The sequence below is a fragment of the Chiloscyllium punctatum genome, chromosome 37 (assembly GCF_047496795.1).
Source record: "Chiloscyllium punctatum isolate Juve2018m chromosome 37, sChiPun1.3, whole genome shotgun sequence".
Taxonomy (NCBI): Eukaryota; Metazoa; Chordata; class Chondrichthyes; order Orectolobiformes; family Hemiscylliidae; genus Chiloscyllium; species Chiloscyllium punctatum.
The window spans coordinates 47924955-47941520 of record NC_092775.1 but is presented as its reverse complement, the minus strand read 5'-3'; the positions used below and the strand labels follow the sequence as shown (position 1 = coordinate 47941520).

Below are 16566 nucleotides of genomic sequence, written 5' to 3'. Positions count from 1 at the left end.
AAGAGCTTGGCTCTTCACCCTATCCATTCCCCCCTTGACTTATAAACCTCAGCCTCCAATGCTCCAGGGAAGAAAGCCCCAGCCTATTCAGCCTCGCCCCCAAGCTCAAACCCTCCAGACCTGGCAACATCCATCGAAATCGTTTCAAAATTAACAACATCTTTTGTACAGCAGAGAGACCAGATTGTACACAGTATTCTAAAAGTGCATCATCAATGTCCTGCATAGCTGCAACATTACATCCCAATTCTGATACTCAATGCACTGACCAATGAAGGCAAGCATGCCAAATGACTTCCTCAACACCCTGTTTACCTGCAACCTTACTTCTATAGCTTTGTGTATTAGTTGCCTACTAAATAAAGCTAAGTTAGTGTTGATGTTAATATTCATTGGTCTCGATATAGATCATAACAGTGATCAATTTGTGTAATCTTAATATGCCTGGACTTAATAAAGTTTATTATGAAGACAAACCATTTAGAAACTGATGTATAGATTTAAAGTTTGAGTGTACAATATAGAGCTTCTTTTACAGAAATACACATCAGGAATTCAGGTGCAGAGGTTAAAATGTCACTCAGCATATTCTGTCCAATCAAAAAGTTCCATCTGGCACAGAGATTTTGATTCTGTATTGGGAGCCTGAATTCTTGAAACCTTGCTCTGAGTTTTCAGTTAGAACTTTACCTGGTACTGAGGGACTTCTTCTGTAGTCTTTACGATACTGTTTTCACAAACAAAGTCTTCTGCCTGATTTGAAGGCATCTTATTACTCTCCAAAGATTCTGTAGTGAGGTCAATGACGGGATTTTCTGTTATAAAAACATCAGAGGGAGTTCTCCTGGTTTTCTGGAGCTGAAATGAAAAGTATCAAGAAACAAATAAGCATCATATTTTGTAACAATGTTCTTTCACAAAATGTGAGTATCAACAAAACATTATGAATGTCAATCATCAATGTGTTTTTTGCGTACAGACAGTGCTTCGAGTCATGTAGCAGCTTGTTCCTGTTTCCCAAGTAAAGTCAACATTTTACAACATGATCCATATTTTTCAATGGATTTGGAGGCTGCTCATATCGATTAGCTCAGCTTCTGGAGCTAGATATTCTTTCTCCTACTTTTGATTGTGTATCACAACTCAAAAAGTTTGAAGATTTTTAATACAAAATCCAAGCCATATGGTTTTAGGGATAAGGTACTGGAAAACGACAATGTTGTCGAGGAGAATACTGAGATAAAGGCTACTAGACTAGGTGGGATTGAGGTTCACAAGGAAGAGGTATTAGAAATCCTCGAGGAGAAAGTGAGGACTGCAGAAGCTGGAGATCAGAGCTGAAAATGTGTTGTTGGAAAAGCCCGAAACATCGATTCTCCTGTTCCTTGGATGCTGCCTGACCTGCTGTGCTTTTCCAGCAACACATTTTCAGTATTAGAAATCCTGCAGAGTGAGAAAATAGATAAGTCCCCTGGGCCGGATGGGATTTATCCTAGGGTCCTCTGGGAAGCTAGGAAGGATATCGCTGAGCCTTTGGCATTGATCTTTAAATCATCATTGTCTACAGGAATAGTGCCAGAAGACTGGAGGATCGCAAATGTGGCTCCCCTGTTCAAGAAGGGGAGTAGAGACAACCCTGCTAATTATAGACCAGTGAGCCTTACTTCAGTTGTTGGTAAAGTGTTGGAAAAGGTTAGAAGAGATAGGATTTATAATCATCTAGAAAAGAATAATTTGATTAGGGACAGTCAGCACGGTTTTGTGAAGGGTAGATAGTGCCTCACAAACCTTATGGAGTTCTTTCAGAAGGTGACCAGAGAAGGTAGATGAGAGCAAACCGGTTGATGTTGTGTATATGGATTTCAGCAAGGTGTTCGATAAGGTTCCCCACAGTAGACTATTGTACAAAATATGGAGGAATGGGATTGTGGGAGATATAGCAGTTTGGATCAGTAATTGGCTTGCTGAAAGAAAACAGAGGGTCGTGGTTGATGGGAAATGTTTATCCTGAAGTCCAGTTACTAGTGACGTACCGCAAGGGTCGGTGTTGGGTCCACTGCTGTTCGTCATTTTTATAAACGACCTGGATGAGGGCGAAGAAGGGCGGGTTAGTAAATTTGCAGACGACACTAAGGTCGGTGGAGTTGTGGATAGTGACGAAGGATGTTGTAGGTTACAGAGAGACATAGATAAGCTGCAGAGCTGGACTGAGAGGTGGCAAATGGAGTTTAATGTGGACGGCACGGTGGCACAGTGGTTAGCACTGCTGCCTCACAGCACCAGAGACCTGGGTTCAATTCCCGCCTCAGGCGACTGACTGTGTGGAGTTTGCACGTTCTCCCAGTGTCTGCGTGGGTTTCCTCCGGGTGCTCCGGTTTCCTCCCACAATCCAAAGATGTGCAGGTCAGGTGAATTGGTCATGCTAAATTGCCCGTAGTGTTAGGTAAGGGGTCGATATGGATGTAGGGGTATGGGTGGGTTACGCTTCGGTGGGGCGGTGTGGACTTGTTGGGCTGAAGGGCCTGTTTCCACACTGTAAGTAATCTAATCTAATCTAATCTAAAGTGTGAGGTGATTCACTTTGGTCAGAGTGACCGGAATGCAAAGTACTGGGCTAATGGTAAGATTTTTGGTAGTGTAGATGAGCAGGGAGATCTCAGTGTCCAAGTACACAGATCCTTGAAAGTTGCCACCCAGGTTGACAGGGTTTTTAAGAAGACATTCAATGTTTTAACTTTTATTAATAGAGGGATCGAGTTCCGGAACCATGAGGTTATGCTACAGCTGTACAAAACTCTGGTGCAGCCGCACTGGAGTATTGTGTACAGTTCTAGTCACCGCATTATAAGAAGGATGTGGAAGCTTTGGAAAGGGTGCAGAGGAGATTTACTAGGATGTTGCCTGGTATGGACAGAAGGTCTTACGAGGAAAGGCTGAGGGACTTGAGGCTGTTTTCGTTGGAGAGAAGAAGGTTGAGAGGTGACTTAATAGAGAATATAAGATAATCAGAGAGTTAGATAGGGTGGACAGGGAGAGCCTTTTTCCAAGTATGGTGACGGCGAGCACGAGGGGACATAGCTTTAAATTGAGAGGTGATAGATATAGGACAGATGTCAGGGGTAGTTTCTTTACTCAGAGAGTAGTAAGGGTATGGAATGCTTTGTCTGCTTTAAGTACATTTAAGTCGTCATTGGACAAGCATATGGATGTACATGGAATAGTGTGGGTTAGATGGGCTTCAGACTGGTATGATAGGTCGGCTCAACTTTGAGGGCCAAAAGGGCCTGTATTGCACTGTAATGTTCTATGTTCTATATTAATGGATAGAGGATTGGCTGACTGGCCAAAGGTACAGAGTCAGGTTAACGGGGTGTTTTTCAGGATGGCAGCTAGTAACTAGTGAGGCTGTGCAGATGTCAGTCAATGTGGGACCACAACTATTCACATTATATATTAACAATCCGGATATGGAAGCTAAGGGTATTGTTGCTAAGTTTGCAACAAAGATAGGAGGGACAAGTAGTGTTGAGGAAGGAGGTGGCAGAAGGACATGGATGGGTTGGGAGAGTGGCAAAGAAGTGTCTGATGGATCACAATATGGAAAACTGTGAGATTCTGCACTTTGGTAGGAAGAGTAAAAGCATACATTATGTTCTAAATGGGGAAATGCTTCGGAAATCTAAAGCACAAAGGGACTGAGGAGTTCCAGTTCAGAATTCTGTTAAGGTTAGTCAGTAGGTTCAGTCGGCAGTTAGGAAGGCAAATACAATTTTGGGAGTCATTTTGAGAGAGCTATAAGACAAAAGCAGAGATGTGCTGCTGAGGCTCTGGTCAGATCGCATTTGGAATATTGTGAGCAGTTTCGGGCCCCATATCTAAGGAAGAATGTACTGGCCTTAGAGGGGGTCCAGAGAAGGTTCACAAGCATGATCCTGGGAATAAAGAGATTGTCATTTGAGGAGCAGTTGAGGACTGTGGGTCTGTGTTTGATAGAGTTTAGAAGAATGAAGAAGGTTCTCATTGAAACTGGCAGAATATTGAGAGGCCTGGACACAGTGAACATGGAGAAGATGTTTCCACTGGTAGGAAAAGCTGGGACCAGAGGGCACTGCTTCAGAGTGAAGGGATGACCCTTCAGAACAGAGACAAAGAGGAATTTCTTCATCTAGAAATTGGTGATTCTGTGGAACTCATTGCTGCAGAAGGCTGTAGAGGCCAAGTCATTGAATGTTTTTAAGACAGAGATATATATGTGTTCTTGATTAGTAAGGGGCTCAAGGGTTACGGGGAGAAGACTAGAGTATACAGTATATTCAAAGCAGACATGTGTAGATTTCTAAATAGCAATGATGTAAAGAGATATGTAGATAGTGTGGGATTATGGATTTGAAGTGATGATCAGCAATTAAGTGCCAAAGAAGTCTCTTCAGACCAAACGCCTTACTCTCATTCCTATGCTCCTGAGTACTCAAAGGCTTTAACTAATCGAAAATTCATCCATTTGGACAGAGGTAAATGTGAGCACCAATCTCCAATAACGAAGGCTGCATCCCTATTCATGCTGTAAAATGGATAAAATGCCACAGCAGTAGCAATTATTCATTGCTTGTGTTGTGTTACACTGCCTGTAAGGCTTGGTATTACATCAATGAGAAAGCAAGACACCAAAGTAAAATAACACAGCAAGAAACTAGTACTGAGTTTCTCAAATCATGGAGCTGCAATTAGCATTGTCATATTAAGAAGACACTCGGAGGAATATAGGACTGCTGTTAAATTTTACATTGTGACTTTTTTTTATTCTGATGTAGATATGCTCATTTGATGCTCAACCAAATTTTTGCTATTACTGATGGAATTATGTTATTCGTGATAAGCTGACAACCGTAGATATTTGTCCAATAACCTGTTTGGTTTTGAGATACGGCAAAAATCAAAATCATGTCTTCTCTAGTTCTCAAATACCTACCAATACTTTCAAAATCTAACTTTTGAGAAGCAAATGATCCTATTGTCTCATTGAATTCTCCCACCCCAGCAATCTATAAGCTCATATATTTATATCTCAAAGGAGGAGTTACCTCGCAACCTTTCACCTAATCATGAAAGTACTGGTATGGACAAATTTCTAAATGCAAATATGTGATTTTCCTCAGAAGCAAGCACCTGAAATCTCATCTAATCTATATCTTTTAAAGCAATCTTGCATTTGCACCTTTGTATAAAGCATACATCTGCTCCTACGTCTTATGGTCTTATCAGGAAACCATGGAAACAGGGAAAAAGCACAATGCATTTTTAAGTAAAGCTGAGCAATAAAAAAATGTAAGATGGTTTATCTTGTTAATAGATTTTGCTAGATCAATTTAATGTTAGTTTTAGATGCACCGACTGAAGCATTATAACTTTATGCTATAGTGATACTGGGCTTCTCTTAAAAAGAAGTCACCAGGAATGAAAATCAGAAGAGTTGTAAAACAGGTGGCTGATTTGCTACTGTAATAGCATAAAACAGGTAATAGCATCATTGGACTAAGTCAATAATAGCTCCTTTGAAAAGAAGTTCACTCAGCCCACCTTTTAGATATCAAAGTACCATATGTAACAAGAATGTGTCCTCCATAATGCTGCTGTTTGATCTTTAGTAGACATGCACACAGGATATGATGTCCACTATGAAATACAAATACTTACAGGCTAATCAAGTAAGAACAGAAAACTTTAAAAATAAATACTAGGCTCATGTCAGTTTGTCATGTTGAGGGAGGGTTTTTCTTCATGAGACCAATCAATCTTGTTAAACGATTGTCCCTAACTCTCCACACTCCACTCATCTGATGCTAGCCTGATTTTCTCACTTGTCATAATAACCCTAGATGGCTTCTGCGCCTTGTAATCACTCAATTGGTACAGCTTACCCCTTTCCCCATTGGAAGTAACATTAACACTATGCCAGGCACTCATTCAATCCCTCACTTTGTCTCATTCCAGAAGAAAACAAACCATAATAAGACACAAAGAGCCAAGAGGGTGGTCAGTGCCCAATATTCAGTTCCTCACTCCCTACAAGGAGACGGTCCTGACCATGTCCACCCAACTGGCCATCTGACCACTTACAAGTCCCTCGACTATAATTGAAGCTGCTCTAAATGCACAAAACCATGACGTCCCTAACTGAGGACTACTCCCCTTAGACTTTGAGATATGGCCATTTGCATGAAGCACATGCAATGTCTTACAGAGTACATGAATAGAACATAGTGCAATTGTGAGACTGACATAGTATGTGCTGTACAACAATATGTCCACCCCTTGAATGATGACTGCAGACAACCACAATGAGCTGCCTGATTTTATGTCAATTTTAAAAGGCAATTACAAGACAGGGGTACTGTGATTGTTTACTCTCTGGCTGAAGGGACAATCTGCAAAAAGGCAAGGCAAGGCAAGGCAAGGTAGGAATGCTGTGAGCTCAAGGAGCTCAATGTAAGTGAGCGCTAAGAGAGCAAGCATGGATCCCTAAGAAGCAGCCTAATTCAATCCATGTGATGAGTACCAGGCCCTGTGCGCAAATTGTCCTTGCAGCAGCGCTGCAATGAAAGATGCCAGTGTAGCATTGTAAAGCACTGAAGTGCAGAAGTGTAGTGTAAGTGGATGAAAGATGTGCTGCAATGATGCGGTGAGGTTGGTATAAGTCATACACTAGTGGCCATGGATATGGGTGCACACAAGTGCTGCATGTGAAATATGCTCCGTGATTTTTGTGCTAGTGTCCAAGATGGTGGTCCAGAGGAGCAAATTGCGAGCTGGAGTCACCGGCTTCCAGAGTCACTCTGGCTTTCATGTCAGGAACTCTCAATATCTTGTTTCAATCCAGCAGTTGCAAAAATGGGAAACTGCAAATTAATGAAGCAATATTAGAAAGCAATCAGGGTGATAATGAGTGTCTGCCCATACAAATAGATCTCTCACCTCTTAATAGTGAGAATCTCATTTCATTATCTAACACTTGGAAAATTGGACTTTTTGATCTCGATGTTGGGAAAGTCCTCACCACACATCTCATCCAATTTTCCCAAATTTCTCATCATAGCCCACATCTTTCAGGAGCTGGGAAGATTTCATCCCATGACAGATGAAACCCAGTGTATTAATACAGAACATATGATGAAATGACAAAATGGTGGTAAAAACAATAACTGCAGATGCTGGAAACCAAATACTGGATTAGTGGTGCTGGAAGAGCACAGCAGTTCAGGCAGCATCCAACGAGCAGTGAAATCGACGTTTCGGGCAAAAGCCCTTCATCAGGAATAAAGCAAAATGTCCTATCTGACGGGTAGACTACTATTAAATAGATGGCCCAGCAAGTGTAACTTATCCACAATTTCCAGCACTTGGAAGAATTTGCGAAATATGATGTCATATTTAAAAAGTGTCAGGATATGTTATATTTAGATATGACTGCCAAACCCTTTAATTATCTGCAGTGAGTTACAAAGCCCAACAATCTTAAACTGATAGAAAAAGTTAACTTCGAAGAATTAGGTATCCGCTACGTTTGCAAGAACAACTTCTACATAGTTAATCCAGATTTATACAGTAACTTTCTGGAAATGAAAGTAAAGTAAAATATGCCATAAATATTACAGTAGGTTTAAAAAAGATATTTATAATAAGCTGAAAGATTGCTTATAAGTGTTCTAGTGCATACACAGAAATGATTAAACCCAATTATCAACTATTAACATTTTACTTGACCATGCTTGGAGGTATTATGTATTGCTGTACAGTTTTGCTTCTCCATTCCAAATTTCATCTCAAGAAAATTTTTGTTTTGTAGAGAAGAATTTCTATCACTAACATTGAAGCAACTATGAAAAGGAATAATCTTGGAGACCACAGGTTTAGGGTTCTGATGTATTCAAGTTCTTTAGTTTGAAAACCTTGCAGAAATTGATTTTGGACTAATTAATAGCAGACAATGTTCTAGATTATATCTTCTAATTCCTTTTCAGACCAAAGCAATATTCTGATATGTTGACAGCAAAAAATGTGCTCAATTGCAATATCATCACAGAAGCCAAACAAGGAGGGACATGTACATTCTCAGAAAGCTTAAATTGTTGAATGCTTCACTAAATATTGTCAAGAATTGTAATATCTGCTGACAAACCCTTACCTCACTCATTCTAAAATGGAGAAATTAATTCAAACATTTTAAAATATTACCAACGACAATACAGATATCCATCAACTATTTTGGTTTAAAAAATAGTAAGTGGAACACACTTAGTTTTCATTTCCTGTTAGCTCACTAGGTAAAAAACAAAGGCTCTCATTTGCATCCATAAATTAAATGCAAGTATTAGTTAAAAATATTATCTTGGCATGTTAGCTTGTTGGTGTACTGAATAATATTATATCAGGTTTAGGGAGACAATGGTTCATTATCCAATTTCATGTTTCAAACTACAAGCAAACACTAAGAAACTGGAGATAAAAGAGCAAATCTCTGGTTACTAGGAATCATTCAAAATATAGTGCTGCAGGAGTGGTTGACAAGATAACCTTAAATCAAACTGATTGCCACATTCCTGTCAGGGACAAGCTGTACACTTTGAAGTAAACCTGACCATAAGTAAGTACTGTTCTGTATGTCTGCCTACTCATTAAGCTGCTTTATGTCAAGTGAGTGAAAATGTCTGTTAGGGACAAAGAAGAGTTGTGAGAAATTAAATGTTCAGCTAATCCTTAAGTCAGTGGTGGGAGGGGCAAAGTTATTATTTCAAACTGTTATGTCAAAAAATGAGCATGCCTCATTTTAGCAGAGTGACTCTGAATTAACCAATTTAAATCATAACAAAGTCATGTAACTTCTTGCAAACATGATCAATATCTATCAATTTCATTTGTTTTCTACAACATAATATTATTCAATATACCAACAAGTTAACACGCCAAGATAATATTTTGAACTACTACTTGTAATTTAATTGAGGATCAAAACGAATACTTTATTCACCCAGTGAGCTACTTGGAAATAAAAACTAAATGTATTCCACTTATTTTTTAATAATATTCTAAAATGCACGGAATTTTTCAATTTTAGAATGAGCGAAATAAGGGTTTGTCAGCAGCTTTTAAAGTTCTTGGATGTACTTGGTGAAGTATTAAACCACTTAAGCTTTCAGAGAAAGTACATGTCCCTCCTTGTTTGGCTTCTATGGGATTTCGATGATATTGCAACTGAGCACAAATTTCTGCTGTCTGCAGAAGAGAGTGTTTATGTTGCTTTGATCTTAAAAGAAATTAGAAGATATAATCTAGAACACTGTCTGCTATTAATTAGTCCAAATTAAGTTTCTGAAATGTTTCAACTAAAGAACTTGATCTGCTACAACTCGCCTACCATTACAATACGTCCACGGCAGATCCATCTTCCTGGCCCTACACTTATCCCTGGAACATCTGGATAACAAGGACACCTAGGTCAGACTCCAATTTTTTGACTTTAGCTCTGCCATCAAACACCATAATTCCAACAAAACTCACCTCCTAACTCCGAGACCTAGGATTCTGCTTTCAACCCTGCAACTGAATCCTCAACTCCTGACCTGCAGACTCGCAATCAGTAAGAATAGGCAGCACCATGACCTCTACAATAATCCTCAACACCAAAAGGCTGCATACTCAGCCCCTTACGCTCCTCCCTAAACACTCACAACTGTGTGGCCAAACTCTATTTACGAATTTGCTGATGACACTACCATAGCAGATTGGATCTGAAATGAGACAAGAGTACAGGAAACAAATAGGTAGCTTAATGGCATGGTGTAAAGGCAACAAACTCTCCCTCAATGTTAGCAAAACAAAGAAGCTGCACACCCGTGTCTCCATCAACGGTACTGAGGTGGAGATGGTCATGGGTTTCAAGTTCCTAGGAGTAAATGCCACCAACGATCTAGCCTGCTCCATCCATGTTGATGCTACAGTCAAGAAGGCACACCAACACCTCTACTTCCTCAGAAGGTTAAGGAAATTCAGCATGTCCACAATGACTCTTGCCAATTGTTATAGGTGTACCAGAGAAAGCATCCTATCCAGATGCATAAAAGCTTGGTACGGCAACTGCTCTGCCCAAGGCTGTATGAAATTATAAAGTGTTGTCAACGCAGCCCAGTCCATCAGAAAAATTAGCTTTGCTTCCATTGGCTCTGTTGATATTTCCCACAGCCTCAGGAAAGCAGCCAACATAATCAAAGATCCATCTCACCTCAGTTAAACTTTCTTCCACCGTCTTCCATCGGGCAGACACACAAACGTTTGAAAACATGTACCAACGGATTTAAGAACAGCTTGTTCCCTGCTGTAATCAGACTTATGAATGGACCTCTCATATATTAGAGGTGATCATTCTCTACACCTTCTTTGTAACTGTAATACTATATTCTGCATTAAGTTCTATTACCCTGATGTATTTATGGCTGGTTGGCACACAAACAATACTTTTCACTGGTATATGTGACAATAATAAATCAAATTGCATTGGTTAAGCTTCATCTACCATTTCTCTGCACAGCTTTCCAACTGACTTATATCCTGTTCTATCCTTTGACAACCTTCCTCATTATCTGTAAATCTACCAATATGTCTGTCACCTGCACACACACACACACACACACAATATATATATATAAAAAATATAAATGACATAGATCCCAGCACTGATCCTTGTGGAACACCACAAATCACAAATCTCCAGACAGAAAAATATTGCTCGACAATGACCGAGACAATTTTGCATCCAATTTACGAACTCACTGTGGATCCCATGTGACAATCTTTGGGACCAGCCCACCATGAGAGACCTGGACAAATGTTTTAGTAAAGTTTGCATAGGTAACACCCACTGCTCTAACCTCATCAATCACCTTCGACACTTCCTCAAAAACATTCAAAGTTGTGATTAAGACCTCCCGTGTACAAAGCTATGTTGACTATTTCTAATAAGTTCTTTCTTCTCCAATTATTGCCCCACCACTAACGTAGGGCTCATTGGCGTACAATTTGCGATGTACTTGACTCTTAACTACCCTCTGGGTAATTAGGGATGGGCAGTACATGTTGACCTAGCCAGCAACACCCACATCTCATGGCTTTGTGTCTGGCATCAAGGCAATACGTCAAAACTGTTTTGTTATCTCTGGCTGAGGGTGAAAAGGGGCAAAAAGACAAGGCAATGCAAGGCAGGGAGCATGCACTGAGATGTTGGCATCAGTGTCCAAAATGGACATCCTTTGGAGCATATGGTGAGATAATTCCACGTTGAGAATCCTTGACCTCTATCTTGTTTGACACATTTGGTAAGACAAAAAGCTGAATATTAATGAGATAAGTTGTGGACTTAATAAGGCATTTAACAAGGTGAATCTCCCTTTATTGAAAGCTCACTGCTGCCTAACACAAAACTTGCATGACCATTTGACAAATGCATAAAAGATATGTAAGCTGTTCCTGGTGTTGAGATGAGCTTCACTGGATATCCTGTATGCGCTGGTCACAAATCGTGCCATTGCCCACATCAATCAGCCCCCTTTAAGATTTGGCCCACTGATGTTAACCACAACCAGTGATTCTTGGCAGCAACAGTTAGCAAGCAGACTGCCATTAGATTTGGATGCTGCCTGAACTGCTGTGCTCTTCCAGCACCACTAATCCAGAATCTGGTTTCCAGCATCTGCAGTCATTGTTTTTACCTTGCCATTAGATTTATCTAATGGAACAAACTGCAGTGCACCATTGTAGAAAGAAGGGCACAGATGAAGTCTTATCAGAAGTATAACCAAAGAGTACTTACGACATCATCCAAGCTTCTAATTTGCCACAGGTCCCAAGAATCATTGACTGTACTCACACTTTGACTGCATGCTCTGCACGCAGACACTGAAAGATTCAAGAACAAGAAGTGCAACCACTTACAGCTTGTGTATATCCAAAGGAAGCATATCATACAGGTCTCTCCATGGGGTCCCTACAGATCCTTCCCTGTCATTAATCATGATGCCTTTGCTCTGCATCAGTCCTCAGTTCTCCTGTTTTCCACCCAGATCACTGGATGTCAGTCTGGCTGTTTGCGAACCAGACTAAACTGTGATTGCTAGCTCACAACAACCATTCGGAAGTACTACAATCAAAACAGAGCAAGCCACTCATATTAAAAAACAGAAGTTAAGCTGGCTGGACAGGTCTGGGTTTCCCTACAAAGCAAAAGGCAAGAGAAACGACAGGCAGCAATGCTACCAGTTGTCAGAGCTTTGTGTCAGCACATTATAAACAAACAGTTGAGCGGCACGGTGGCACAGTGGTTAGCACTGCTGCCTCACAGCGCCTGAGACCCGGGTTCAATTCCCGCCTCAGGCGACTGACTGTGTGGAGTTTGCACGTTCTCCCCGTGTCTGCGTGGGTTTCCTCCGGGTGCTCCGGTTTCCTCCCACAGTCCAAAAATGTGCAGGTCAGGTGAATTGGCCATGCTGAATTGCCCATAGTGTTAGGTAAGGGGTAAATGTAGATGTAGGGGTATGGGTGGGTTACGCTTCGGCGGGGCGGTGTGGACTTGTTGGGCCGAAGTTTCCACACTGTAAGTAATCTAATCTAATCTAAATCATCCCACCCACTAAGGCATTAAGAGACATTCCTTTAACCTAGTTCACAAAAGGCTTCACCTTCAACACCAATACAGTACAATAAATTGTTACAAGACAGCAAACTAACTGAAAATGTTTCATATCTCAATTCTTAACAGTTTAATAATATCAACCATGCACAAACCTTTAGTTTTCATCTCCTCTGCCGTTTGCATTTTCTGGCATTTCCACATTGGCAACTGCATGGAGAGTGTAAGACTGCGGAACCTCCACTGAAGGCACTCGAGATGGACATAGTATGTGACCATGGAGATTAAACTGCAGCGTTTTGGAAACAACTGGCTTAGCTGGCTCCAATACAGGTATGGGTTCAAAGGCTGGTGGAGGTACAAGTATGCTGGCAGTTTGAAAGAGAGCAGCATCTCACTCTCCTGTAACACCAGTTCCAAGAAACAGTGACAGAACACCACCTTAGGACTGCACTGGTGTGCACAAGAACAGACACCAGAAATAAGTTAACACACTCCCACCACACTCTTGATGTTTTAAATTCAGATGAGATGCTGAAACCAGGCTGACGACTGCCAATTAAAGGTTTCATTAACAATTCAGATGGTTCAAACACCAACTGCCCTGCTGCATATACCCCAGGTCCCATAGCAGATTGCATTATCCCAGTGCTCCTCTGGCATACCATTCCCAAGTTAGAGATGGACTCATCCACAGCATTTTACATTGTGCAGACTTTGTGATCTGCCAAATATGTCAGTGTTTTAATCCTATGCATCAGGGTCTGGATGCGTGCTTCGCCACTAACAAACTGCTGTCAGGCTGCATCAACCCTTTACATTTGCTTATGTATTTGCTCCAAACTTGTATTGGTAAATCACCCACTGAAGATCCCTCAAACTAATGCACTAGACTACGCAGATCGAAGTTTCGCAGCCGGTGCCTGCAAGGAAAGGGTGAAATACACTAATGAAGATTCTCCTTTGTTTCCTTTGCTCTAATCCGGTCTTCTAAATCTGCTGGATATGTAAAGCAAATATTGGTTCAGATTTAGTTGTTAGAGGCAGGATGTAAAGACAAATGAGGCTAACCCAAAGGAGCTCCATTTTGTTTTAAGAAGTCTGTATAGAAAGAAATTTACTTAAGTAAAAAAAAGGTGCCAATACAAAGTCAGGCAGGATATTAAACAGGCAACCATACTGATTCCATTGGTTTGCTCTACTGCCCCTAAATCTTTGTTACCTCTTCAGGCAAAGCTGACATCTCAGGTGAATTTTGTCGATGGGAAAATACTGAACTGACCTACTTTCTGATTTAATGAGTCTTGAAGGTAACTTGACCCTCTCTCCACTGCCTTGAAGTAAGTAAGGAGCAATTCTTCTCTGAATAAACAAAAAAAAACTGCAAATGCTGGAAATCAGAAACAAAAACAGAAATTGCTGGAAAAACTCAGCAGATCTGACAGTATCTGTAGAGAGAAAATAAAGTTGATATTTCAGGTCATCAACCCTTCTTCAGAACTGTTCTGAGTTTATGCAACAATTTCTGTTTTTGTGTTGATGAGAGTAATGTATTTGATGTAGTTTACATGGACTTTAACAAGGCTTTTGATAAAGTCCCTCATGGCAGACTAGTCAGGAAAGTCAGAGCACATGGGATCCAAAATTGGCTGAAAAGGAGGAAGTAGAGGGTGCTGGTGAAGAATTGTTCTGTGACTTGAAGTCTGTTACCATTGGAGCACTACAGGGCTGAGTGCTGGGGTCTTGGTGTTTGTGGTGCACAATAATGATTTGGACTTAAATGTAAGGAGTATGATTAAGAAGTTCACAGATTACACAAAAATTGAAAGGGTGATAAACAGTGAGGAGGACAGCCATACACTGCAAAAGTATATCAACAGATTAATTAGATTGGCATTGCAGTGGCAAACAGAATTCAACTCAGAAAAGTATGAGATAATGCACTTGGAGAGGGTGAACAAGTCAATGGAAGGACTCTGGAAAGTACTGAAGATCAGAGGGACCTAGGTGTGCATATCCACAGATCCTTGAAGTTAGCAGAGTAGTTTGATAAGGTTTTTAGAATGGCAAAAGGGATACTCACCTTTATTAGCCAAGGCACAAGATAAAAGAGTAAATAGGTTGTGCCAGAATTATATAAATCGCTGATAAGGCCATGTGCAAATTGCTGCACGCTATTCTGGTCATTAAATTACAAGGACGTGATCGCACTAGAAAATGTGAGGAGGAGACTTACCAGGATGCTGTCAGGGCTGGAGGGTCTGAGTGAGATATGAAGAAAGATTAGAAAGGCTGGATTTGTTTTCTACAAAGCAGCAAAGCTTGAGAGGAGATTAATATAGCTGTATAAGATTATGAGGAGCAAAGAGAGGATACACAGAAAAGCACTATTTCCACAGTAGAGGAGTCAATATCAAGGGGAACAAATTTAAGGTAAATGGTAGAAGGTTAACAAATTTAAGGTAAATGGTAGAAGGTTAAAAGAAGAATGTGCTTCATTCAAAGGGTAATGGGAGTGTGGAATTCAATACCTGAAAAGTATGTGCGTGGGGAGGGATTTGAATCAGAAACTCTTGCAATATGTAAGCAGTGTTTAGACAATCACATGCATTGTCACAGCCTCCAGGGTTATTGGACAAAAATTGGAAAATGAAAACAAAGTGTAATCAGATCTTTCTTGACTGCCATGGACACAATGGACCAAATGTTGTTCTTCTGTGCTGCAAACCTGTACGGGTCTCTGAGGCCAATAACAACACTGTGATACTGTAATTATAAGTGGTTCATTTTTCTGTCTGCTTTTAAGATCCTTCTTCAAAACAATCTCTTTGAGAAAACCTTTAGTCACATCCAAAGTAGTAACTCCTTCTTTGGCTGAGTGTAATTTTAAAAAAAATCTGACTGTATTTCTATTAAAACATAAAGTTATATAGTATGGAAACAGACCCTTTGGTCCAACCTGTCCATGCTGATCAGACATCCTCATCTGACCTAGTCCCATTTTCCAGCATTTGGCCCATATCCCTCTAAATGCTTCCTATTAATTTATCTATCCAGATGTCTTTTAAATGTTGCAGTTGTACTCGCCTCCACTACTTCTGGGGCAGCTCATTCCAAATACACACCACCCTCTGACTACCTCTCAGGTCCTTTTTAAATCTTTCCACTCTCACCTTAAACGTTTCTCCTCTAGTTTTGGATTCCCCATCCTCGGAAAAAGATTTTGGCAATTCACCCTATCCATGCCCCTCATGTTTGCACAACCCTCTAAAGTTATCCATCAACCTTCAACACTCCAAAGAAATAAAAACCCAGCCTACTCAGCTTCTTCCTGTAACTCAAACCCTCTAGTCCTAGGAACATCCTTGTAAATCATTTCTGAACCCTCTCAAATTTAACAACATCCTTCCTATAGAAGGATGACCAGAATTATATGCAGTATCCTAAAAGTGGCCTCACCATTGTCCTGTATAGCTGCAATATGACATTCCGTGTCCTGTATTCAATGTTCTGACCAAGCACGCCAAACGCCTTCTTCACCATGCTGTTTACCTGCATCTTTGGATGTTTTTAAATGGTGAATGTGCCAGATGCAAGTTGTTGCTATAAATCAAATCATTTGCATTCAGAGCAGAATTGAAATGAAAATATGAGTATAAATAGCCATCTTTAAAAACCAACATGCATTTTTCCTTCATTTAATTATTCTCAAATGTATTGTATCTGGCATGCAATGCAAAAGGTTGACTTCCTTGGTTTTGGATAATCAACAGTGGATCTCTAACAATGAAGAATGGAACTTAAAACTGTAACCCTGATTCTCCAATTCACAATCCATACAAGCACTAGGGATGCTGATTCCTTGAATCATAAGTATATAGTAAGAAGCA

At 40.4% G+C, this 16566-nt stretch overlaps 1 protein-coding gene across 7 annotated transcripts in view; it reads right to left on the bottom strand.

Annotated features, from left to right (window-relative positions):
- Window positions 1-16566, bottom strand: part of dnmt3bb.1 (DNA (cytosine-5-)-methyltransferase 3 beta, duplicate b.1) — a 284701-nt gene that overhangs the window by 157279 nt on the left and 110856 nt on the right. For all 7 annotated transcript variants that reach the window (XM_072556783.1, XM_072556785.1, XM_072556789.1 and 4 more), the window contains one exon: window positions 691-858. In XM_072556783.1, the coding sequence (XP_072412884.1) occupies window positions 691-858 (168 nt within the window). The remainder of the gene's footprint in view (window positions 1-690; window positions 859-16566) is intronic.